At 45.9% G+C, this 26,708-nt stretch overlaps 1 protein-coding gene across 1 annotated transcript; it reads right to left on the bottom strand.

Annotated features, from left to right (window-relative positions):
- Nucleotides 1-1,408: 1,408 nt before the first annotated feature.
- On the bottom strand, nt 1,409-26,512 carry SERPINB5 (serpin family B member 5). The gene is made up of 7 exons (XM_004601695.2): nt 26,422-26,512; nt 16,049-16,222; nt 14,875-15,012; nt 12,922-13,039; nt 9,320-9,462; nt 7,261-7,428; nt 1,409-2,807 (listed from the first exon to the last, which is right to left on the bottom strand). Exons 2-7 carry the CDS (start codon nt 16,214-16,216, stop codon nt 2,415-2,417), a joined length of 1,128 nt encoding a protein of 375 aa, XP_004601752.1. The 5' UTR covers nt 16,217-16,222; nt 26,422-26,512; the 3' UTR covers nt 1,409-2,414.
- Between the last annotated feature and the right edge of the window lie 196 nt (nt 26,513-26,708).

Below are 26,708 nucleotides of genomic sequence, written 5' to 3'. Positions count from 1 at the left end.
CTCTCGCTGAGCTCTGGAACAGTCATCTCCGGCTTTCTATTTCATAGCCCGGAGAAGGGGAATAATAATAAGCCAAGGGTTGCAAAACCTGATGTGGGCCAGCCCCGGCAGCTCTACATAAATGATCTTTTCTTTGCAGAATGTGAGGGCCTTTGTCCCCTTTTCTGCACTCGACATTTACTGCAAGCAAGGACACATTCTTTTTGAGAACACAGGAAAAAGACTATGTGGAATTAGGATCATAAACACCATAATAAACATAAAACAATCTTCAAAGGTACAGAACACTGAGGAAAATGTACTCCATTGAGACTACAGCTTGCTTATAAAATTAGGGTTACAGGCTTGAGCCCAAAATGAGAAAGACGGAGAAAAGCTCCATTTGTCTTCTCTTTTCCCCATACTTTCATGTGGTTAAAAGTCATTCTAGCCTTTCCTTAGTTCTCTCCTCCTTAGGCTGAAAAAGATGAAGAAGCTCAGAATAAACAAGAGTTCTGAGCTGACAGGGAGAAAGGAAGACAAGGGAAGTAGTGTAGCAATGAGTAATAGTTCTGCTTTCTTCATAATTTACAAAACCCTTCCCACAAAGAACTATGCTTTCGTTTCTTTGTTTTGGGGGGACCATGCCAGCAGTGCTCAGGGCTCACTTCTGCCTCTGTTCTCAGAGAACATTCCTGGCAGTGCTCAGGGGGCCATACGCAGCATCAGGCTCAAACCTGGGTCAGCTGCATGCAAGACAAGAACCTTACCTACTGTCTTACCTGTCTGGAAAGAAGCATGCTTTTGTAAACATGTGCCTTAATTGCTCTTAAAATTAGCTGAGTAAACACAGAGCAGTTCAATAGCATAGTGGATGCTCACTTGAAGTCATGCATTAGGGGCTTGGAAACTGCTACTTGAAGCAAAAAGATTCAGAACAAAAGCGATGTGAAGAGGTTCATTTATACAAGCAAGTGGGCTCATGGCAGGCCCCCACCTAGGACAGGAAGTCCTCTATCACAAGTGCATCACACACACACACACACACACACACATTCACTTCTATTGGGATAGTTGAGACCCATAAATGACCTTCCCATCCCCACTGTGTGGGAAGAAACTAGAGTTCTTCTTGGGGAAAAACCTCCCAGACAAGGCAAGAATGTGTCAGCTCCACACAGCCAGCCACCCATGTGGCAATTAACTTTTTTCTCATGGTTAAATCCAAACAATGTTGATCAAAAGGATGTTAGTCAAGGACATGCTGCATTTTATTGTTGTCAACATTAAGAAAATCCAACATTGATCCTTCAGAAACAGTAGAAAGTTTAACCTATTTACAGTCAATGGCAGAGACGAAAGGAGGGAAAGCATGTCACAGAATCTTCACAGAATGTGTTTCTTGGGTAGTAAGCTAATACAGATACTTGCAGTATGGTTGACTTACAAGCCAACTTGAAATATGGCTATTAATGTAAGTTAACAACTTGCTACCCAAAGTACTAGACTCACAGACCGAAAAAATACGCATCATGGCAGTGTATGACATCTGTAGGTACACTTTCAAACGTTTCAAGCTCCTTTCCTTTCCCCACTGTCACATCCCACAAAGCATGTTCCTTTAACATCCAGAACATTCTTTCATTGGCGGCTGTAAACATCCACCTTGTCAGTCTTCAGTATAAGACACGCAAAGCTTTAAGTCGGCTAGAAGTCCCTGCCAGATGTCTGTTACCAACCCAATGGCCAGGTGTGTATTATATCCAATGTAAAGTGAATTTTTAATAATACATAAGCCTTTCCTTCATATATATGTATACATGCATGTATGTCTATGTGTTATATATACATATATATGTGAATACATATGTGTGCCTGTACATATATACATATGCATGCTTATAAAAAGCATTTAAGTTGCTACAGAGATATAATTCTGATCTAATAACCCCAAATCTCAAAATGTCCTGAAAACAAGGTTTTTTTCGTAAACTGATTGCAAACTCGTTTGGCAGCAAAACCCAATGCCCTGAGCTACTGAAGTGTTATTACCCAATTTGTGAGAAGATTCTCCGCTTTGTGATTAAAATGTGCCAATTGGTGTTGATTTACAGTGTTCTGTTCCACACCCTACCAGAGGAATTCCATAGCACAGTATGTGTAACTTATTATCCTGAAATCCCAAAAAATACAGAGTTCAAACAAATATATTTCCCCAGGCACACAGGAGAGAGCCTAAGGCTCTGTGGATCTACTGTGTCTAACGGGCTACCCATTGCTTTTACGGAAAACAAAAGAAAGAGTGAGGAAAGAGGGCCTATTAGCATGAGGGCCACGGAGGACATGGACAGCATTCCAGGGGCAACAAGAGTAACAGTTCATCCTATTCGGAAAGCGATTCTCTGGACACAGAGTTTATAGAAGTCAGGTGGGAGTTAAGGGGAACAGAATTTGCCAAAGAAAATGATGTTTCGAGTTTTGTTGTGCCTAATGATGTAAATAAACGGGTGGTCAGCGTTGAACTCATCCTTGTGTTGCAGGATCCGCGACCCTGGCACTTCTATGGACTCCCCCCCATCTTCCGCTATTTCTAAGCACACTCTGTGAATGACATTTGAGAGGGCCACGCCCTTGGTCTCTGACATTCCAGAGAAATCAGATGTATTCTCGTTAAACAATTTTTTGAGCCCTAGGTTTTCCAGACTAGGCTTGGGATCAATGATCTTTTCCACCTTAAACTTGGGAATGGAGAGTTTGACTTTGGCGTTGGCCATGGTGCTGGGATTGGTCCACTTCAACAGCGTCTCGGGGTTGAGTTGTTTCTCAACCTGAAAAACAAGAAGGAGAGGAAATTATGGTGTTTAGTTTTGTTTCAGTTATTTATTTTTGCTGCCACACCTGGCAATGTTCGGGGGTTACTCCTGGCTCTACACTCAGGAATTACTCCTGATGGTGCTCAGTGGACATATGAGATGCTGGGGGCTGAATCCAAATCAGCCACTCGCAAGGCACAAACCCGACCTGCTGTACTATCTCTCCAGGTATGGAAATTATGTTTAATTTCTAACGGTAAAAGTTCTGCTTGATGAGAAACACAGAAGGTCATAGCAAACCCAACTTCAAAGCTACCAAAGATGGAGAGTCAACGATGAAATCAGCCCTGTGTTTGTGAGATGTTACTAGCTTCTCATGAAGATTCACTCAGTCACCTACCATGGCTCAACTCCAGCCCAACTACACAATTGTTGCTTTGCTTGAAGATTCATAAGGGCATTTCTGAACTATTGAGTCAGTCTATGAAAAAGAGTGGACTAAGATGTATCATGAATAACACTGTAGCACTGTTGTCCCATTGTTCATCGATTTGCTCGTGCAGGCACCAGTAACGTCTCCATTGTGAGACTTGTTGCTACTGTTTTGGGTATATTGAATACACTGCAGGTAGCTTGCCAGGCTTGCTGTGCGGGCGGGATACTCTCAGTAGCTTGCCGGGCTCTCCAAGAGGGTCAGAGGAATCGAACCCAGATCAGCCGCATGCAAGGCAGATGCCCTACCTACTGAGCTATTGCCACAATCCTTATGAATAACATGAATAACAATGAAGCTAAATTATAATTGCTTTCATACATATTTCTTTTGCCATATTCCAAGTATTTCTTGAATCCTTTTGTAATTTCTATACTACACAATCCAGAACGTGCATTATATCAAATATAGTAAATCAAAGTTAAAGTTACTCTTTTTAAAATGCAAATTTGTACTCCATGCTCATTTTTTAATGAGAAGAAGAAGAAGAAGAAGAAGAAGAAGAAGAAGAAGAAGAAGAAGAAGAAGAAGAAGAAGAAGAAGAAGAAGAAGAAGAAGAAGAAGAAGAAGAAGAAGAAGAAGAAGAAGAAGAAGAAGAAGAAGAAGAAGAAGAAGAAGAAGAAGAAGAAGAAGAAGAAGAAGAAGAAGAAGAAGAAGAAGAAGAAGAAGAAGAAGAAGAAGAAGAAGAAGAAGAAGAAGAAGAAGAAGAAGAAGAAGAAGAAGAAGAAGAAGAAGAAGAAGAAGAAGAAGAAGAAGAAGAAGAAGAAGAAGAAGAAGAAGAAGAAGAAGAAGAAGAAGAAGAAGAAGAAGAAGAAGAAGAAGAAGAAGAAGAAGAAGAAGAAGAAGAAGAAGAAGAAGAAGAAGAAGAAGAAGAAGAAGAAGAAGAAGAAGAAGAAGAAGAAGAAGAAGAAGAAGAAGATGAAGAAGAAGACCTTCCAGGAGGTCTGGAGAAGTGAGATGAGAGTCCTGGAATAAACCCCCACGCCCAAGAAGGACCCATCCACTGAGCTCCCACTGGACTTCAAAACTGAGGGACAATGTATCTGTGATTGAAGTCCTTCGGGTTGGAGCCCTCTGTAGCGTAAACAAACAAATTATGTAGGTGTTCTTGGAGGATCAAAAGATCATTTTATTTGGTTCTATGCTCTAAAATGACAGTTTGTGTGAGAATATTTAAGAAAGTAAAGTCTGAGACAACTGAATAATGACTGAGAGAGAAAATGAAACCAAGGCATGAAGTACAGTGATAGGGGGGAAAAGAGAGAACATTGACTTCAAGAAGAGAGCACAACCCACAATTCAGTGATAAAAGATGAACAAAACAATCATAGCCAGGATAACAGGAATGGGGACCTGAGTTAAGCCATCCCCTAGAAAGCTGGGGGAATAATGGCGGCATGACTGTAATCTGGCAGGTACACCACAGTTCCTCAAAGAATCCTCTGCCTGGCCCAGGGCAAGGCCTTGGTCAAACAGTCCAGAAGAGAGGCGATGAGAGGGAGGCAGGCTGAGGGAAAGGCCATGAGAGGGAGGGCGGGATGAGGGAAAGGAGGCCATGAGAGGGAGGGCAGGCTGAGTGAAAGGCCATGAGAGGGAGGGCGGACTGAGGGAAAGGAGGCCACGAGAGGGAGGGCGGGCTGAGGGAAAGGAGGCCACGAGAGGGAGGGCGGGCTGAGGGAAAGGAGGCCATGAGAGGGAGGGCGGGCTGAGGGGAAGGAGGCCATGAGAGGGAGGGCAGGCTGAGGGGAAGGAGGCCATGAGAGGGAGGGAGGACTGAGGGAAAGGAGGCCATGAGAGGGAGGGCGGGCTGAGGGGAAGGAGGCCATGAGAGAGAGAGTAGGCTGAGGGGAAGGAGGCCATGAGAGGGAGGGCGGGCTGAGGGGAAGGAGGCCATGAGAGGGAGGGCGGACTGAGGGGAAGGAGGCCATGAGAGGGAGGGCGGGCTGAGGGAAAGGAGACCACGAGAGGGAGGGAGGGCTGAGGGAAAGGAGGCCATGAGAGGGAGGGCGGACTGAGGGGAAGGAGGCCATGAGAGGGAGGGCAGGCTGAGGGGGAAAAGGGGTCTGTGCAGCTGAACAGGCTGACAGACCAGAGGGGAATGCCTTCATTCAGAGAGAAACCCTCTACTCTCGTTTAAATCCCCATGCCTCCTCCAATAACCTTTATAAAACAGGGAGTCTAATAAAATCTCGCGTGTGAGCATGTATTAAATGTGCTTTCCAAATCCCACAGAATGTCATTATAAAGAGTAAACACTGGTGTCCCTGTGAGCCTGAATGCACCATCACATATCACTCCTCTGCTTATCCAGCCTCGCAATGGAACTCCACGAGACACACATGTATCTGCCCCACACACACATATGCCGTGTATTACATTCCAAAGGCACTTCCTGCAGGATGCTAGCAGGAACTGCACACCACCATGGAAACTCATGTACTAGACCTGTTCCAGAGACTCATAAATAAATCTCAAAAGAGATTAACTAGCAGAAAAATTTCTCTGACACCAGTTACTGGCTGACACTCAGGGGAGACCTCGGGGGGTGGGGGAGGGGGAAGGAGGCGGACCAGCTGCTGCCCTACCCAGCGGCCACACCCATGCCCTAGAGCCGCTGCCAGCCTCTGGCCGGAGTCCACCACCTCAGGACTGAGCTCCATAGAGAACCTAAACTGCCAAAAATTTCAGGTAAGTGGGTTTTTAAACTCCAGCTGTTCTTGGAGTCAGGATGGGCAATCGACCTCCCTGTATTTCCAGAAGCCCTGGAAGTCACGCCCAGTTAAATTTTGCCCAGTTAAAAACTTTGGTATGGGCTGGAGCGATAGCACAGCAGGTAGGACTTTCGACTTGCACGCGGCTGACCCAGATTCGATTCCTCCGCCCCTCTCAGAGAGCCCAGCAAGCTACTGAGAGTATCCCGCCCATACGGCAAAGCCTGGCAAGCTACATATTCCATATGCCAAAAACAGTAACAACAAGTCTCACAATGGAGATGTTACCAGTGCCCGCTCGAGCAAACTGATGAGCAACAGGAAAAAAATTGGGGATTTTCTAAACACCTCTAAACTCTACAACACTGACACCCCAATCTGGCACACCAGATTGGATGGAATGAATGTTAGCTTAGTAAAACTTCAGACAAGGACTTAAATGCCCCCGTGGTGAGATACAACCATTTCAACATATTTTCTTCCACAGAAATACGTTTTGATCACTCTGTTAGCCATTTAGTAGAAATGTGCTCATGAGCAGTAGAAAACAAGTAATTTGGGGGCTGCTGTGGGAGCAGGCTGGAGGGGTGGTTGGGAAAATGGAGACAGTGGTGCAGGGAAGGTGACAGTGGCGGTGGGATTGGGGTTGGAATACTGAATGCCTGTAACACGTCGTCATGAGCAACTTTGGAAACCCTGGTGTTTAAATAAAGTGTGAGGGAGGGGTGATGAGACTGGACCGCAGGCAGGGCACTTGCCTTGCACAGGGCCAAACCGGCTTTGATCCCTGGCACCCCATATGGTCTTCTGAGCCCAGCCCAGAGTGATCTCTGAGCACAGAGAAAGGAGCAAGCCTTGAGCACTTCCAGGTTTGCCTCTTGAGCCCCCCCACTTCCCCCCTCCAAAAAAGGTGGCAACATCCTGGTCTCAGATGCTTATTCTGCACTGACCAGTCCTGGGACTGTGAACCTGACCAACGTGTCTGCTTGAGCACCTGCAGGGGTGAAGAGAGTCAGGTAACAGCTTCCACCTCACAGGACTGAGGGGAGAACTACGGTGCCCCAGGGAGCAAACAGCTCCTGGCTCACTCAAGCGCAAGGCACATGTCGGCATCTTAACCATGCAGGAGAAAGGCCCAAAGAGGCCCGAGATCCTTGGAGACAGCTACGCAACGCTGGTGAGGATGTGGTGCCCCTTCATGGTGCTGCCCCGGGCCTCTGCGACGGTGGGCGGCCCCTTCTGTGCAGCGCCCTGTCCCCCTCACCTTCTCTAAGCCCGTGGTCTCATCCTCCACGTCCTTGGGCAGCAGGATAAGCATGCTGAGGTGCTTGTTCTGGAAGGGAAGCTCAATGATCTTGCAGCCGATGTCATCGATGTGGCCCAGGCAGAACGTGGCCTCCAGGTTCATCATCTGCACCGGTTTGGTATCCGTCTGGGAAAGGAGAAGACACTAGACCACCAGGCTTCTGGACTGTTTCTCTTTTATTTCCTTTTTTAAAAAGTTATTTATGGACCATAATTGGCTCTGCTCAGCGCTTACTCCTGGCTTTGTGCTCAGGGATCACTCCTGGGGACTATATGTGGTGTCAGGGATTAAAGATGGCTGTACTGGAGCCACCAACCCAGGTGTGATCCCTGCTGTCCCACATGGTCCCCCACGCCTGCCGGGAGTGAAACCTGGGTTCAGAGCCAGGAGTAATCCATGAGCACAAAAACCAGAAGAAAAATTAATTTGGCTTTGCTACCTCTCCGGCCCCCACTAGCTTTACAATTTACCTCTACACATGTATGTATATATGCATATCTATGTACACATATACACGCATATATATCTACATATGCAGACATATGTGTAGGCATATATGCAGACATATATGTAGACATATGTATATATGTATACACATATAAGTCTGCTCTTCTTCTAGCATCAAATCATTATGTCTTAGTGATCCAGCCACCACGATCCAAACTATAATGAACCCAAGCCAACAAACAATCTAGTGACAAGCGTATGGCTTCCTTTGAGAAGTTATTGATGTTTCATAATTCCATGTTATATATGCAAAAACTGTACCTGATGTAATAGTATATTTGCTATTGTATAACACTGAGAATGAGGTAGTATAATTGAAAATGTGGCAAATTTAACCTCCCCCTTTTAGGTAGATGTCCATAATTAAAGAGCTTCAAGTCACTTCTCTGGAGCTGAATTGTAAGTAAATTCTAGTGCAAACTAGAATTTAGAATCCATGAGTTTTCTTAATAAGACACATAGTAAAGAAAATATCAGGCAATTTATTGTTTTCTGTTTACCTTTGGTTTAAGTCACTCTCCATCGGTCCCTCCCCTGGTCTCTGTACCTAATCTTATGTGTTGATGTAGAGTTTAATGAGAGAAAAAGAACCTTCAGGGTCTGGAGCAATAGTACAGCAGGACATTTGCCTTGCATGCAGCCGATCCTGGTTTGACCCTCAGCATCCCATATGGTCCCCTGAGCACCGCCAGAGAATTTCTGAGTGCAGAGCCAGGAGCAACCCCTGAACATCGCTGAGTGCAACCCAAAAAGCAGAAAGAAAGAAAGAAAGAAAGAAAGAAAGAAAGAAAGAAAGAAAGAAAGAAAGAAAGAAAGAAAGAAAGAAAGAAAGAAAGAAAGAAAGAAAGAAAGAAAGAAAGAAAGAAAGAAAGAAAGAAAGAAAGAAAGAAAGAAAGAAAGAAAGAAAGAAAGAAATGAAGGAAAGAAGGAGATGAAGGAAAGAAAAAGACACCAAAGGATGGGATAGAGAAATAGCATAGGGCGTAAGCTGTTGGCTTGCAAAATGCCAACCTTGGTTTGGTCCTAGGTACATGTGGTCCCCCAAGCACTTCCAGGAGCAGTCCCTGAACAGAGCCAGTGTAAGCCCTGAGCACTGCTGGCTGTGGCACCATCTTCCCATCAAAGAAAGAATACAAATTCTATGGGTATGAAGGAAAAGTAATGAAAGTCAATGCAACTAACTCAGGTGTTCACTGCATCTTGCAGGGCTTCTCCTCCTGACTTCTACATGAAGAAGATGCTGTTACAGCAGTTGTCATAAATAAAAGTTATTCATGCTTGACACTCTAGAAGAAACTTAAAAACTAGAAATGATACATAAAGCCTATAAAGTTACCTTCAGGTAGGATGTTGACTAACTTTAGATATTATTAACCAAAATTAAGTCATATTTTCAAACTAAGTGGTCTTCAACACTGGTCCATAGGCAGGTACCAGATTTCAGGTATGATAAGGTTGAAACCCTGCTGTTTTACAAGACCTCACTTAGCTCAAACCCAGTCCCACATACCTTATTGACTCTGAAAGGGCATTCTTTGGTTTCTGATTCAGGAAATTTCTTCATCCACTTTCCAACAAAATAGGCAGCATTCACCACAAGGAGTTTGGTCTGGTCATTTACACTATTGTCAGCTAAAATGTTCTCAAAGCGCCCTGCAGATAATTTAAAGAAGCCACAGATTACATGGGGTTTTTATTCTTCCAAAACACATGTGATGTTCCCTTGCATGTCCACTAAAAGATATTTCACGCTTACTATAGTTACACCGTGAAAGGTTCTGCATGGTGATGATATGCCAAACTATCTTACTTCAAAAAGATTCCTTTCTTTCTTCCCATTGGAATAACCAACTTACCAAAGGTAAGTACAAGAGAAGGACAAAGAGAGCAGAGGAAGAAGAAAATCACAAATCACCACTTTTGAATGCCTGTGATGGGTGGGCGAGGCATCAAACACTTCCTGTTTGCAGTATCATTTCTCCCCATTTTGCAGAGAAAACTGAGAGGGGGTGTTAAGTTACTGGCCTGAAGAATCTGGAAAAAACCCGAATGCCCCAGAACGGATGACTGGTTGAGGAAACTTTGGTACATCTATACAATGGAATACTATGCAGCTGTTAGAAAAAAGGAGGTCAAGAATTTTGTAGTCAAGTGGATGGGCATGAAAAGTTTCATGCTGAGTGAAATGAGTCAGAAAGAGAGAGACAGACATAGAAAGATTGCACTCATCTATGGTATATAGAATAACAGAGTGGGAGACTAACACCCAAGAACTGTAGAAATAAGTACCAGGAGGTTGACTCCATGGCTTCGAGGCTGGCCTCACGTTCCGGGGAAAGGTCAACTCAGAGAAGCGATCACCAACTACATTGTAGTCGAAGGCCATGTGGGGGAAGGGAGTTGCGGGCTGAATGAGGGCTAGAGACTGAGCACAGCGGCCACTCAACACCTTTATTGCAAACCACAACAGCTAATTAGAGAGAGAAAACAGAAGGGAATGCCTTGCCACAGTGGCAGGGTGGGGTGGGGGGGAGATGGGATTGGGGAGGGTGGGAGGGACACTGGGTTTACGGGTGGTGGAGAATGGGCACTGGTGAAGGGATGGGTTCCCGAACTTTGTATGAGGGAAGTATAAGCACAAAAGTGTATAAATCTGTAACTGTACCCTCACGGTGATTCTCTAATTAAAAATAAATAAATTTAAAAAAATAAATAAATAAATTTAAAAGACAAAAAAAAAAAAGTTACTGGCCTGAGATGACCCTGAGATGAACAAGGGTGGATTTGGAATTTAAATCTGGGTCCTTTCAACTCCAAAGACTATGCGATGAAGTGCAAATGCATAAGCACTTACTTTACACCTGGCACTATATTCTGCATCTCCACAGGTATTCTCTCACTTGCATTCACAATCACTGTATCACTGTCATCCTGTTGCTCATCGATTTGCTCAAGCGGGCACCAGTAACGTCTCCAATTGTGAGACTTGTTGTTACTGTTTTTGGCTTATTGAATATGTCACGGGTAGCTTGCCAGGCTCTGCTGTGTGAGTGGGATATTCTCTGTAGCTTGCCGGGCTCTCCGAGAAAGATGGAGGAATCGAACCCAGGTTGGCCATGTGCAAGGCAAATGCCCTATCTGCTGCAAAGACCAATAGTCCCAGATGAGAAAACTGGGGCTCAGGAAGGTCAGATGATGTTCCCAGTTCACTCATCTATTCCTAGTGACATGCTTGTCATCAAAAATACACTCCTCCTTGTCCACTAGCTCTCTACCCCCACCCAGACTGCACTGATAGGACAGCCTGTTTGTATCAACTTCACTGCAATCCCCACCACAGGCCTAATTAAAACTGTGATTGTACAAGAGCTCAAAGCCCCAACAGTCAAAGAGATCAATAGTGAAAATGTTGGATAAAATTACGTCCTTCTATTTGGGTAACAACTGACATTATTTGCAAAGGATTTCTATTACTTAACCTCCAGGGTCTTCACATGACTTCTCAGTACTGCCTTTCATAAGCCTGCTCCGACTTAATGCCCTCTGTCATCTTCTTAAACACTTTGCGTAGGGCCAGGAAGATTGTTATTATACACAAGGATCGGTGTGCATACTTTGCATCTTTGCATTTGGAGCCCTGGGTTAGCTCTCAGCACCACATGGTCTTCCCTGCACCACCAAAAACTTCTTAGTATATTTTAAATGAAGAGTTATGTGTTTTTATTTTGTACTGGGATCTTCAAATTATGTCCTGATCAGAGTCCCGACTAACCCTTGATCATCCTTGGGTATGACCCAAAGACTAAAAAAAATAAAATAAAAAATAAAACTATGTCCTGCCAATATTGTATGTTGACTGCACTCTTAAATGATAAATGTTTCAACTTAAATCTCCAGATTCTGATTTAAATTCTGAGCCTTTTCACTGAGCCAATTTCTTCAGTAAAAATCTTAAGTTTCTGACAAGTTTTTTTAAAAGTCTTTCAAGAGAAAATGCAATTACTAAGTAATTCTAAAAGCAGTACCATTACAAAGCAACTTAAACAAGAGCTGCTTTCATTTGTACCTTCTTTTTTTTAAAAAAAACTTCATAACTTCTTAACTGTGCTACACCAGATATTCCTAATGCCCTTTTATTCTCTACATTTAAGTCAGAGAAAATTCAATTAAATAACAAAAAAACATGTGTGTATGTGTGTGTATATATATATATATAGTATGTATATACATAGCTAATAATCACCATATCTCATTGTGACTGGTACTTACTATTTGGTAATAAATGTTACCTAATTTGACCTCACACCAACCTTGTAAAAAATAAAATAGTTAACATATGCCCCCCTCTTACAGTTCAGTAAACAGTGACATTGTCCGTACTTAAATCTAGGTCTTGAATGATACCAAGACTATGTTCTTTCCATGTCCTCATTTTGTCATCCTAGCTTGGCTCCATCATTCCTGAGTTAGCACAGCAGGCAGGTGATTCCTGCCCATCTCCTAAAACATGTCTCCCTTGACCTGGAAGTACATCCCTCCACCCACAGCCATTGGAGTAGCATCTGAAAAGTCCATCTATACTGTTCTCTCCTTCATGAGAAGGGGCTACCTCCCCAAAGTTACCTTCCTTGTACACATAAAAATATATATCCTTTGGGAGGAGGTTCTCTGCTTGACACTCCAAATCATCTTAGAGCCACTTTCTTTCTATCTTGGGGGATTCACAGAGGATTTAATGAAGGAAGGAAAAATCCCAAGAGAAATATAAGCAGAGGCAGAAGCAGGTAGACACTAAGGAAGGAGCCACACTTGATCACAGAACAGGGTTGAGACTCCGGAATAGGGCTTCAAGGAGATTGTTGGGTACCAGAGAGCCTAAAACTGAATCACTAGAAATTTCTGCCAAGGGTCTAAAAAATGGGGGAATGCACAGAAACCCATTGTTGAAATGATTCAATGGGCAAGAATTTAGTTGGCATGTAGAAAATCTGGAATCTTGCAAATATTCCATTTTAGGTTTATAAAAACAAACAAACAAGCCATTTGACCGCAGAGTCTATCTAATCCTGAGCAGTTTCCGATGAAATCAGTGAAGAATTGAAGAATACTTACCGTCTGTGAGATCCTTGATTGAGTTGTTGATCTGACCTTTGGTTTCTTCCAGTTTATCTTTGAAGTCGACAGTTTCCATTTCTTTTGCATAGGGTCTCTTTGTAGAGCTGATGAATTCCTGAAAAAGAATCCCACTTATAAAACAACACAGTACTTAAAGCTACAGCCAAACCGTGATGTTGTTCCATAGTTCTTACCAAAGGACTCTTAAATATTTATTATTCTGGATAAACTTGAAAAATATGTAGCACTGGGGGCTAGAGCAATAGTACAATGACAGACGGGGTGCTTGCCTTGCATGCGGCAGACCTGGGTTTGGTCACCAGCACCAACCAGGAGTGATCCCTGAGTGTCGCTGGGTGTGACTACCCCAAAACAGATCTGTAACACTATATAAATTGAAATATCATGTAGAGGGGCTGGAGCGATAGCACAGCGGGTAGGGCATTTGCCTTGCACGCGGCCGACCCGCGTTCGAATCCCAGCATCCCATATGGTCCCCTGAGCACCGCCAGGGGTGATTCCTGAGTGCATGAGCCAGGAGTGACCCCTGTGCATTGCTGGGTGTGACCCAAAAAAGCAAAAAAAAAAAAAAGAAAAGAAATATCATGTAGAAAGCAATTAACTTTTTTTTTTAATTTATTCTCTTTTTTAATTCTCTTTAATTTTTTCAATTCTAAGATAATAGCAATAATTAGATATATTTGCAATTTATAATAAACTTCTGGAGGGTTCAGAAATACTGCACCATATGAGCACATAATTATAATGTGTTCCAGTGCAAGAAGCATTAAAATGTAAATATGATACCTTTGTGTGTCCTAGAATAGAAGAAATGCACACAAAAGAATGCTATGAGCAGAAAACTTATCTTCATTGCAACAAATATTCTAGAGACTATTGCTGCTCAAAATATAGCCCAAAATCTAAATAGCTTCAATATTCCTTAGATGTAACTCTGTTAGAAAAGCAGAATAGGGAGTCCTATATCAGACCTTCTGAGTCAAAACTGTCACTGTCTCTGTCATTGTCATCCCATTACTCATCGATTTGCTCGAGCGGGCACCAGTAATGTTTCCATTTTGAGACTTGTTACTGTTTTTGGCATATAAAATACACCACGGGTAGCTTGCCGGGTTCTGACGTGCAGGCGAGATACTCTCGGTAGCTTGCTGGGCTCTCAGAGAGGGGCGGAAGAATCGAACCTGGGTTGATCGAGGTGCAAGGCAAATGCCCTACCGCTGTGCTATTGCTTTAGCCCTCTGAATCAAAACATGAATCTTAATAAGTTCCCTGGGAGATTCATCTAAATATTAAAGTTTTAATATTAAGTACTATACAAAACATGGTAGTGATTCTAATGCCATTGCGTGTTAATAACACAAAACTCTAAAAGCCATTCCTGTTGACCTTGATTCAGTGACTTGAGACCAGAAATTCACAGCACTCTTAAACCACGCTTGTTGAGACTAGAAATGTACAGATGACATAACAACACAGAGAAGCAATGGAAAACGGCACTTAAAAAAAAAATTCCTAACAACTCCCAGCTTGGTTAAAATATTTCAAAATTGGAATGAGAGTTCATCTAGATGATACATAATGATGACCAAGTCCTAAACAAATGGGCCCTGAATTTCTACGGAGCAACTATACCATCACCAATTTGATTCTATTCATTGCAACCCAACCTTGGGGCATAAGCAAACATAAATGTGAGAACATAAGCAAACCACACCAGATGAAGGGCCTCCACTGTCCTCACCACAAGTGACACATAGACCGACTGTCACAACCACTTCACTAGAACTGCTCCCTTTGAACAAATCTCAAATCAAAGACAAGCTTTGCGGAAGTAAATTTTTCTGGAAAAAAGTTGGTGTGGGTGGACCCAGGTGAACACGTCAGCACTGGGGAAAAGCCAAACCTTGCTGATTGCTTTAAACCACTTACGGTAGAAGGATTCAGAGATTTGTCCACGTAGAGCCTCTTGATTAGTTTCAGCGAGTAGAAGGAACTAAGTTTGTTTACGTCTGAGGTGACCGTTTGAAACCCAAAGGGCACATCTTTGACGCCTTCAAAGTGAAGCACCTGTGAAGAGAAGCCAATCCATCAGCCGTGAAAGCCCGCCTCTCCCCATGATGGCCCTGGGCGATTAGCACCCCCCTTCCCTGTGGTTCCCATCGAACAACGCTTCTATTTCCATCCAGGTGTTTAGACTGGTGATTCTGTGTTAGAGGTTGAGAAGGGGGTTGTTCCGGACATTACAGGATCCTTAGTCACACCCCTAACTCCTAGAGGCTGCTAACCCCCCTTTCTCCTTCTGTGATAACCAACACCATCTCCAGACATTGACAGATATCTCCAGACAGTTGGGGGGTGGGCAGAATCAGCCCTTTTCTTCTGATCAATGCTCAATTGTTTACACAGAAGACTTTCCAAGCTTGAAAAAAAAAGGTGAAGCCGAGTTATAATATCTCTGCATTTTAGAGACAAAGAGACCAACACTAAAGCCAACAGAGATGGCCATTAGGCAGATATCAGATTCCAGGACTGAGGGGTCTCCATTGATTGATCTATTGAGGCCCCTGAGTGCTCGATCAAGAGCCCAATGGCTGAGCATGAGCAGAGTGGCTTCCTGGGTGAGCCTGAGTCAGGCAGCTCTGCCCTTGAGCCCCAGCCTGCACCTGCTAGACATATTGTAGTGTAGACCATATTAGAGGGTAAACTATTAAAGCAAGATGCTACAAATCTATAGTATACAAAAGGCAGGCGTACAGAGACACACGCTGACTGGATGTTTGCAACAGGGCATCTAACAAATGAATGGGATTTCCTGACACTATCAATAGAAATCTGCGGGTGGCTGGCTGAAGGGTCACTGGGAAACTTGTGAGTACCTAGAAGTCCCCAGGTTATCCATGACAACATGGCACCTGTCCTAAACATTGATTGCAGGACAGAAAAATGAACTTTGATGGTTCAGCATACATTAAGAGAGAGAGCTAGGAAGCGCATGACTCTCTGCATGCAGCCATTCTGGGCAGAATCGTTCCCATTTTTCATTCTCCCCTTGTTACTGCCCATCTGCCAAATAACTCAAGGACAACCAAGGAACTGGGCCTACCTGTCCGATTTCACTCGCAGTGTCACCTTTGGCACCAACTTGAGCGAGTGACAAGGAGGTGGAAAGACAGACAGGAGAGAAGAGGACATTGCCCGCCGGCTCCTTTTCACATAGTTGCTTGAACAGCTCAACGGCAAACGCTGAGTTGGCCAGTTGCAGGGCATCCATGGCAGCCTACAGCAAAAGACAGGACACAGGTCAATCCATGGCGCATCTTTCAAGAGTTCCCACCGGTGTTCTTCCAAGGCAGTAAGCAGTCCGAGCCAGGAAAGTAAGGGACTTGGGGAGGAAAGAGGCAGTTTTAGCAATTCAAGAGTCCATAATGCAGGCAGAAGCAGTGGGAGCTGAACCAAGGGAGGGGTCAGCATGTGAAGTCCTCTGTGCGGCTTCAACTCTGCCCAGTGTCTCCGACGTCAGCCTTCCCGGGCCGAGGCAGCCACATCGGAAGCCTGGGGCTCCCCCTTCTTGAGTAAAGTGGCAGAACAACTGAAGCACTGGCCAAATCAACTGGTTTGGTTATCCTGTTTGGTTGCTTTTGGAGAATGAGGTTAAAGCCAACAAAATGGAAACCTGTGTAAGTTTCCATTTTGTCAAAAGTCGAGTCACGGCAGTTTTGTGCTGGTCAGCATTGCGAGTTGAACTGCATCTCCTAGAAAGCGTTGGTACCTCTGGGGCCTGAGCAATAGCACAGCGGGTAGGGCATGTGCCTTGCATACGGCTGCCCCAGATTCTGTCCCTGGTGTCCCCAAAGATCCCCTGAGTAACCCCCGAGCATAGCCAGGTGTGACCCAAACAGCCAAAAAAGGGCCAGAAAATGGTGGTTCCATCGCACCCTGGATCCCTGAGAGAGGATTCACTCAACGTGACGAAGGACTGTGAGAACTGGGGGAAAGATAGACATGCACTAAGCTAAGAGACCCCCATAAGCACTGGCCACCCCAGGAGCCAGGAGAGAGCGTGTCCTTGGCCTTCAGAGAGAACACAGCCCTGCCAACACACCTTCCCTTCAGACTCCGGCCCCCAGAACTACCTTAGCGCCCCCTGCTGTGTGGTATTTGCACAGCAGCCCGGAAGCTGAGTCCTCCCGTGCCTGCGTGGTTCGCGTGGTTCGTGTGGTTCACGCAGCATCCCGGGGTACTGCACAGCAGCCGCTGCTGTTTCTGGGCTTGCGGTGCATCTGCGGGGCGCAGGGCACCGCCCTACAGGGTGGAATTGGCTCCCACTCACCCCCACCTCGACCTGGCAGTTTGTTTAGGGACATACTTGGACAGAGAAGTAAGTTCAGGGCTGCCCAGACATGTGCGCGGTGCCACAGGCGACGTGGGCGGTAGGGCAAAGAGAGGGCAGATCCGCCAGAACCCTGAAGCCCGAGAGAGCCGCGGGCGGGCACGCACCACTCAGGTTCCTGTGCGGAGGGTCTATGTAAGGTCAGGAGAGAGCACTGTCTTGCCTGCACGAGATTTGACTTTTTTTTTTTTTTTTGCTTTTTGGGTCACACCCGGCGATGCACAGGGGTTACTCCTGGCTCTGCACTCAGGAATTACCCCTGGCGGTGCTCAGGGGACCATATGGGATGCTGGGATTCGAACGCGGGTCCACCGCGTGCAAGGCAAACGCCCTACCCGCTGTGCTATCACTCCAGCCCCTGAGAGATTTGACTTTTCTGTTCCAACCTTCTCCAGAGGAGGTGGTGCGCGTGTCCTAGACAGAGATTTCTAGCGCTGAAGAAATGGGGACTCTTCTTCCTACATTTTTACCTTAGAAAGCACTTTTTTTAATTAAGAGCTATTATTCCACGAATATGGAATGATCAGCTTCCTGTCATTTTTAATGAATTACTACTTCCCCAAATTTGAGGTTTTGTTTCTGATTAGCAACTGAGTGGCAACTGGAAACAAAATGATTGCGGGCGGGGCAATTCCTCAGTAACGGGTTAGAGTGAAAGGGGTGCTGGGATTGAGAACTTTGAGAACTGGCATCCCGGGGGCTTCGGCCATGCGAAGCAAACGTTCTGCCACTAATTTCTGCCTCAGGTGAGAACTGCTTTTCTAATGAAGGGTTGGCCTTTGTGGTCACAGTGGATCTATACATTGAGGGCAACAGGGCGAAAGTGGGGAGAGGGCTGGGCTGAGCTGAGTTACATAGAGGCTCAAGCCTGGCCTGCCCACACAATTTTCAGGAGTGTAGCCTGTGTCTCCCTCCCCAGGGGACCAGCACACAAACCGGGGCTTACACTCCACTGCCATCAGCTGCCCACTAGATAAGCATCGCCTTGAGTGTCAATAGACCGGACAAGCTCACCCCCCCCTTAGCCGGGACCCAGGGATGCCCTGGGCTAGGAACTTAATGCACGCATCAGATCTCCACGTTGCACCTTCTACCTGAACAGAAGTTTGAAACACGAAGACGAGAGTGGGTCCAAGGAAAGGACACCCACTCTTTCACTGCGTGTTGAGAATTCTCCCTTGGAGGCAGATGGCTTGTGTGCAGGATGGCCGGCAACCTGCTACAAGCCTACAAGCTCCTTAGCAATGGAAAGTCTTGTGACCTTCTCCTGATGCTGTCTCATTTGCCAAGGCATCAAAAGTCAGATGGGCCGGACACGTAATGCGATTCAGAGATGACCGCTGACTAGAGCTGTTACCAGCTGGATTCCACAGGATGTCAAAAGACTGCGTGGCCACCCACCAACGAGATGTCAGACTTCTTCATCAAAACCCTGAATGAACAGTATGAGATTCTTCCTGTTCCTGGATCGAGCAGATATCATTGGGCTACACTAGCATGCGACAGGGACAAATGGAGACGTTACTGTCGCCTGCTCGAGCAAATCGAAGATCAACGGGATGACAAGTGATACAAGTAATTGTTCTACATCCCTGATAAGCACAGGTAAGCCAACTCAGGTCATGCTTCGCATTACAAGCCTATGGTGGCATAATCTGAAGCTCCCACTTCCCTCTGACCCACTCCCCTACTCTCCCTCACCGGGGCAGGAGAAGGATCCAGAAGGACATCACAGCCCCAGATGAAACAGACCAGCCTGAGATACACTGCTTCCACCATGTACCCACCACTGGGGAAAGTTCGAAAGAGTGAATAAACTCCAGGAGAGATTAGAGGACTCCATGCACAGATATTCAGGACAAAAAAAAAAAAAAGTTGGTCATGCAAGTTTCAAACTGAAACTATTCACTTACCCCTATGATTTATCGTGTAGCATTCAGATTCTCTGTGAAACTAAGAAGCCTAAATTCAGATTTCCTGGAAATTCCTCAAAGTTTCAACAGCTTGAAGTCTTGTCATATTAACAACATAGTAAAAACATACATACTGTGCTTTTAGAAAACTCAGCTCATTCTACCCTCCAAGAAGAGAACTTGAGACTGTTTGCAGAACCAATACCAAACTTGGAAGTTAGGTTTCCATTGTGCAGAAAAACTACGATCAGAGTCTTGGAGCCACCTTGCAAGGGTGGGGTTGCTTTGCCAAGGAGTTCTACTGAAGCACTATTCATTCGTTTCTTACAACATTTGGATGTGCCTTTCCTCTAAATGGCTCTCTGCGCGTAAGATGAATTAGTCCATAGTAACTCACACTGTATTATCAATTACTGTGTTGAAAGTTTCAATTCAGATTTCTGTTGGAAACCATCCAGCAGTGCCCCTGAGGGTTGAGGTTATCCCACAGGAAACCCCTCTTTCAAAGCCCCTTCCTGTACCTCAGAGCCCATGTGTTTGGCCATGAGTCCAAACAGATCTGTCTCTCTATCCATGTGCTAACTCCTCTTTCAAAAATTTCTTCTTTGGGGCTGGAGCGATAGCACAGCGGGTGGGGTGTTTGCCTTGCACTCGACTGACCCAGGTTCAATTCCCAGCATCCCATATGGTCCCCTGAGCACTGCCAGGGGTGATTCCTGAGTGCATGAGCCAGGAGTAACCCCTGTGCATAGCTGGGTGTGATCCAAAAAGCAAAAAAAAGAAGAAGAAGAATTTCTCCTTTGCAGGGAACACCAAGTAAAGGATATTCAGAGGACCCACTCGGGTTGGGAGATCCGTGCGAATGTAGACTATAGATCGAACACAATGGCCACTCACTGCCTCTATTTCAAACCACAACACCCAAAAGGAGAGAGAGTCAGGGTGGGGTGGGGGGGAAGGGGAGGGGGTGGTGGGAGGGACACTGGGATTATTGGTAGTGGAGAATGGGCACTGGTGGAGGGATGGGTACTCCATCATTGTATGACTGAAATGCAAACACAAAAGTTTGTACATATGTAACTGTACCCCACGGTGATTCACTAATAAGAAAATAAATAAAAATAAAAGAACAAGAGGAACCAGAAAGAATTTCTCCTTTGCCTTGGCGAAGATAATGTAGCCCATGATATCTGAGGTCCCAGACAACATGATTTATTTGGTAAAGATATCAAAAATGATCCATACACAGAAAGTGTTGCCACAGCAAACAATCACCACTACATGATAAATCTCATCAACTTGCTCAATATTTCTTCCCAAATGACCTAAAAACATTGCACTGATGAACCTGTCTGAAGTCCAGGACTGTAGGCACAGCCAGTGACCGCCTCCCTGGGCTGGAAGAGCAGCTTCATTGTATCAACAATCCACCCCACAAAGGGGAGATACACGATAACCTTTCAGCACCTGTATCACAAACCATAATGCCTAAAATGAGAGAGGAATGGGGGGTGGCTTGAGGGGGTTGGAAGGAAACTGGGGACACTGGTGCTGGGAAATTACACTGGTGGAGATGAGTGTGTTGGATCATTGTATGACTGAAACACAATCATGAACAATTTTGTAATGCGCTATCTCCTGGTGATTCATTTCAAATACACCCCAAGAAAACATCAGGTTCCGGTAACAACTGCTTTGTGTGAGCAAATACTATAAAATCATGAGCCAGAGTGAGAGTACACAGAGCTCAGGCCTGATGACCCACGTGGTCCCCCAAGCACCTCCAGGTGAGATCCCTGAACACACAGGCAGAATTAAGTACTGAGCACTACCGGAAATGGCCCCCAAACCATTAAAAAAAAACCCATGAGGCTGAAAGGAGAGACAAGTAATCTCTGCCGAGCAAATCTGCAAGTCTGCTAACTTCTGTTCAGAGCAAGCCCCAGAGCACTACAAATTTCTATCATTTTATATTCTCTTTGCTACAGAGATCATTTTAATTTTCTTGAAAGTTTAACAATAAGGTATGAGGAAGTTTTTATTTATATCTCCAACTTAAAAACACACTCCTTTCAGGGAGGGCCAGAGAGTTTGGCACCCACCCGTTGATACTCAATGGGTGTACTCCTGGCTCTGTGCTCAGCACATAGGAGTCACTTCTGGCAGGGCTGGGGATCAAACCAGGGTCAGCCACATGCAAGACAAGTACCTTGAGCCCTGTACTATCTCTCAAGCCCCAACACACCACCTTTCAGTTGGTAAAAAAAGCCAAAGAATGCTTTTATTTTAAACAGAGGAAAGTGAGTTTTAGTAGCAAAATAAATGTCATTGTAAAAATTGACTCTACTCCTTCCCATGCAGAACGGTCCCACAGGCTCACGGGAAAAGACTCTACTGTGTTTTACCTGTGCTTCAAAATTGTTTGCCAAACTAGAAGGAGAGGGAAGTAGAAGAGGAGGAAAATCGTATCTTAACCATGGCGACTATCAAACTACCTTAACAGAAAATGTTGTTGACTTAGCCAGTTAGTTTCATGGCTGCCGATGGCGCTTGTTCTACTCAGAACTCTTTCTTACTTGCTACTCACAAGCTCTAAGTTTGTAACTTGAAATGTGAACTTTCTTTTAAGATGAATAACAACCGATAGGGCAAGCTACTGAGAGTATCCCGCCCGCACGGCAGAGCCTGGCAAGCTCCCTGTGGCGTATTCGATAACGCCAAAAACAGTAACAACAAGTCTCAAGGGGAGATGTTACTGGTGCCCGCTCGAGCAAATTGATGAACAACGGGACGACAGTGCTACAGTACTTCAGGGGACAGAGAGATAACACAGAGGCTACAGTGCTTGCTGCCCACTCAGTGGTGGCCGCGACCCGGCTTCAAATCCCAGCACCATACCGTGTTCCCCAGCACATTCCTGATGACTGCCGGACCTGGCCCCTGAGCACTGCTGGGGGTGGGCCCTCACCCTTCCCCCCAAAAGAACAAACTCCACAGGGACCAGGTATTGCTCAATGAGCTGGGACCCGTGCTTTGCATGCTGGTGTCCTGGGTGTGATCCCCTGAACCCCTCTTGGTCCCCCAGGCATCCTCAGGGAGTGGCCCCAAGTACTAATGGAGGAGTGTGCACACAAAACAAGCAAACAAGTGCAAAAACGTAAAATAGAGTTTTTCTGTTTGCAAACACACTAGTAGTTTAGTTAACGTTGGTTGCTTGTATTGGAAAGCTTTTTGAATCTATTTTGACTTTGCTCCCTTTGCTAGACATCCTTGAGATATAGATATATATACATATGTCTATGTGGTAAATAACACTTCCACTCTTTCTTCTTTCTTGTTCCCTCCTTTCTTTCTATCTTTACTTAGAGCAGGGGGCGGGGTAGGGGGAGCTTTTCCACTGTGAACATCAAGGCTATGCCCCAGCCTTGCCCAGGATTTTTGCTACCTCCGCACTGCCCACGCAGTGTCAGGGATCAAGCTCGGGTCCTGCTTTGTGCCACACACACTGCTCTTGGCACCATCTTCACGGCCCAATAAAGCTTCCTTTACAACAATATTAGCACTGTGGCACTGTCGTCCCGTGGTTCATCAATTTGCTTGAGTGGGCACCAGTAACATCTCCATTGTGAGACTTGTTACTGTTTTGGCATATGGAATACGCCACAGGTAGTTTGCCAGGCTCTGCTGTGAGGGCGGGATACTCTCGGTAGCTTGCCAAGCTGTCCAAGAAGGGCGGAGGAATCGAACCCGGGTTGGACGCATGCAAGGCAAACACCCTACCCGCTGTGCTATCACTCCAGTCCAAAACAATATTAATTTTTTTAAAAAAATGTGTTGTAAAATGGTTTCACTTGGTAAATAAACCCTAAAAGCCAAAAACTTTAAAGTAGGACAAGAACATGGTGTGAACCTCCCAGCCCCACCTCTACTCTGAGGAAAGTGCAGCCAGCACAGAGGAGTGTCCGCCGGCCACCCACACAGGGAGTGAGAGTGGAAAAACCAGACCCACTCACAACTGCTCCCAGCACACACTTCCGGTCCACACCTTCCCACCTTCCTTCCAACGTTTGTCTGCTCACTAGTCTTTAGGTAAATTTCTTCAGTTTAGAGTCTTGAGTACAGCTTTCAAGACACCAGCTACCCCGTGTGTGGTCTGTTTGTTTTTTCAAATCAACAGAAACCTTCTCTCTGCTACTTGAAGAAGCTCTGGATCTATGTTACAAATGATTATTACCGTTTTGAATAACGCAGATTTTAGGATTACCGATCCCCTTTACAGTGGAGAGTGGATATGCCTTTTGGCTGCCCCCAAAACTCAACTTATCTACAGTTTTACCAAGCACATAAAAAATTGGCCAATACATCTTTTGTGTGTTATGTGTATTACATACTGATTCTCAAAGTAACACAAGCCAGGGGCTGGAGCAATAGCACAGCGGGTAGGGCGTTTGCCTTGCATGAAGCTGACCTGGATTTGATTTCCAGCATCCCATATGGTCCCCCGAGCACTACCAGGAGTAATTCCTGAGTGCAGAGCCTGGAGTAACCCCTGAGCATCACAAGGTATGACCCAAAAAACAAACAAAAAAAAAAGAGTTAGGAAAAGACTCATCAGGAAAAGAAAGCACCCTTGCTCACAGTACCATGTGGTATCTACCAAGACTGCCTTTATGTGGTCTGTTATGAGAAATTCGTGTATCATTGGACCCAACCCGCCCAAACCCACATTATCCAAGCGTAAACTACCTATTGCTATCACTTAGGAAGTATTATTAGAGGATAATAATTATTAGTATTATTAGAGGACCTAATATCAGGCACTGAGCGAGACACTGGAGAATCAAAGGTCAGCACACAGTCCCTGCCTCCAAGGAGCACTGAGCCGGGGCATAATGCATGGGTTGGATGTAATCACAACTACACCCCAGGGTTCTGACACAGGTCACAATTTGTCGTGGGAACCCTTGGGAGAGAAGGTCACTTATAGAAGGAATCTCAGGCCTCTTTTCCGAGTTAGTGACATCTAGGTAAGTCACACTAAAAGTGAGTCCTTCAGAACAAGTGGGAGCTGGCCAAGCAAAAGTCTATGCCACCGAGACCTGTCACAGCACAAGACGGAAAGCTGTAGAATAAACAGACAAGGACTGAGCATGAGGGTGAGTGAAGGGTCAGTAGTTCCCTCCTCAGGATGTCAAGCTTCTCAGTGGCTCCTACTTAAAGGATCCAAAGTGTTGAACACCCAACGGTCATCCAAGCTTTAGTCTGCCGACCCTGTGGGTAGGTAGAAGCCCTCTGGGCAGGTTGACCATTTGCCCCACATTGCCTGGGACTTTCCTGGTCCCTGCCTGTGACCCTGACATTAACAGTAGCAACTTCATACTCTCAAACGTAATGTGTTTGGAATAAAATAGGTTCACACCAGTCACAAGATCACCCATCACGGTCCTGTAGACATCTGTGCGCACACGTGCACATATACACACGCGCGCGCGTGCGCGTGCGCACACACTACTGAGTGCACGGTTTTCTCTAGGTTTATGAAATTCTTCACACTGTCAGGTTATTGCATGTATCCCTCAGCCTCAGCTCCCTCATAGCACAAAGGGAAATGGGATGAAGAGATAGCTTAAAGACTCTGCATAGAGGATCCTTAGGTGACGTTTTGAGAAACCTTGCCATTTGAACCACTTGAATGAAATGCCTGAACACCTGGCCCAGAGTCTCCACGCTCTAATCACACGAGGAGAAAAGTCCGGTGAGGAAACTGGAGCTCACCGTTCCTATGGTGTAAAAGAAGATCAGGCTCAGGGACGGAGTGATGAGAGGAACAAAAGCCACCGAGAAGTGCTTCGTTAGCAGGACGCGCCGAGGCAGCGGTGAGTAACAAGGTCAATGGCTTCATTTCTCACAGCAGGGGCGTCTCTGCTTGGCTCAGATCTTCCGAGATGTCAGGTGTTTGGAAGCCACTGAACCACCCCCCTGCTGCCTAACCGTCCGGGAGAGTCACAGATGTTGATCACACCAGAGTGACCAGGCCACTGAGGCCAAACAACCCAGTGAGTAGGAAGGGACCCACATATTAGGAAGCTGAGATAGAAAGCTGCTGAGTCATTTCCTGCGGAGAATCCTTTCTGTGAACAGACTTTTCTCTCCTCAGCCATCGAGAAACCCCAGCGAGGAGGTTGACAGGGACAGAGGTGAGGACCCACATGCTTCGATCTGAGCCCTCTTGGGGGATCCCACAGAGAGGCGGCGGAAGCTTGAGTTCCCGGAGTGTTGCAGCAAATACTAAGAGCTCTGAGTTTGGATCCCCAGATCCTATGTCATCTCGCCACTCACGCTCGGTGTGAGACTTCAGCCACCACCTGCTGCCCCTCTGCGAACCTCTAGGCTCACTGACAAAATCAGGATCTTCCAAACAAGTCTCCAGTCACTCAGCTCTGAGCCTGACCTCCGTCTGAGACCAGGATTCAAGAGAACCAGGAGGGGCAAGTTCGTTCCCATTAGGAGACGTTTCGGTCAAGCCAAAGAGCAGCAGCACGAAGGAGGCAGACACTGCACCAGCCCAGAACGCACATTTGCAATCTGCCCCTTATTTCAAGCATCCCCAAACCCAGAAACAAGGAGAGAAAATATTTCCTGGCCAGTCCATCGTGTTTGCAAGTACGTTAATGAAATAGAAACTGAAATGCAGAAAAGCAAAGCCACGTCTAAGCATGAATGCTGGGTCAGCCAGAAAAGTGAGTGAGACACGGAGTGCTTACGGAGTACTTTCCCACTTCCTCCACACCCTTTCTGAGACATGTGGCCAAACTCATTCTGCATTCCAGGTAAGGCCGAACACCTTCTCACAAATACTTTCTCCTCCAAAAATCACCGTTGTGTCCCTTGTGTACACTGTTGTGTCCCAACAGCAATCCCCCCCCCAACCTCCTATCCATGCTGTTTCTCCATTCACTGACCTTGTATGGCTAAATGACTCCACCACCAACCCCTACATGGCATTTTCAGGCCCCCGTGGACCAAGGGCAGAAGGTGCCAGTGTGAGAATCAAAGGCGACAGCACGGAAGCCAACTGCCTAGGGCAGGAAAAATCTTCACCTCTATCCCCCATCTCCTTTGTTCCAAATTATGGCTTTGGAAAAGAGAAGATGCCTCAACCCACCAGCTCACCTGGAGTTGCAGATAGGCTGGAAGACGCCGGTCGGGGAAAGGAAATGGAAGTGCAGGAGAACCAGACTGAAAGGAGTGTCTGAGGGGCAGAAGCAGCAGCTGCTTCCCTCAAGGCCCGCCCGCCACTCCCACTGTGAACACTTCCCACCTGACCACTCCCCACCTGGCCTCCGCCCGCCCACTGCCGCCCTCTCAGCTCTTACTCACACCTCTTGGCAGCTCGGCTGTGATTCAGGCTGAGGTTGCTTTTGTCTGCACCTTCCCAAGGCCTCAGACATGCTGGGGCA

This window comes from Sorex araneus, chromosome 2 (assembly GCF_027595985.1).
Source record: "Sorex araneus isolate mSorAra2 chromosome 2, mSorAra2.pri, whole genome shotgun sequence".
In the NCBI taxonomy this organism is placed as follows: Eukaryota; Metazoa; Chordata; class Mammalia; order Eulipotyphla; family Soricidae; genus Sorex; species Sorex araneus.
The sequence above is the reverse complement of the archived record's forward strand: the minus strand, read 5'-3'. Positions and strand labels throughout refer to the sequence as shown.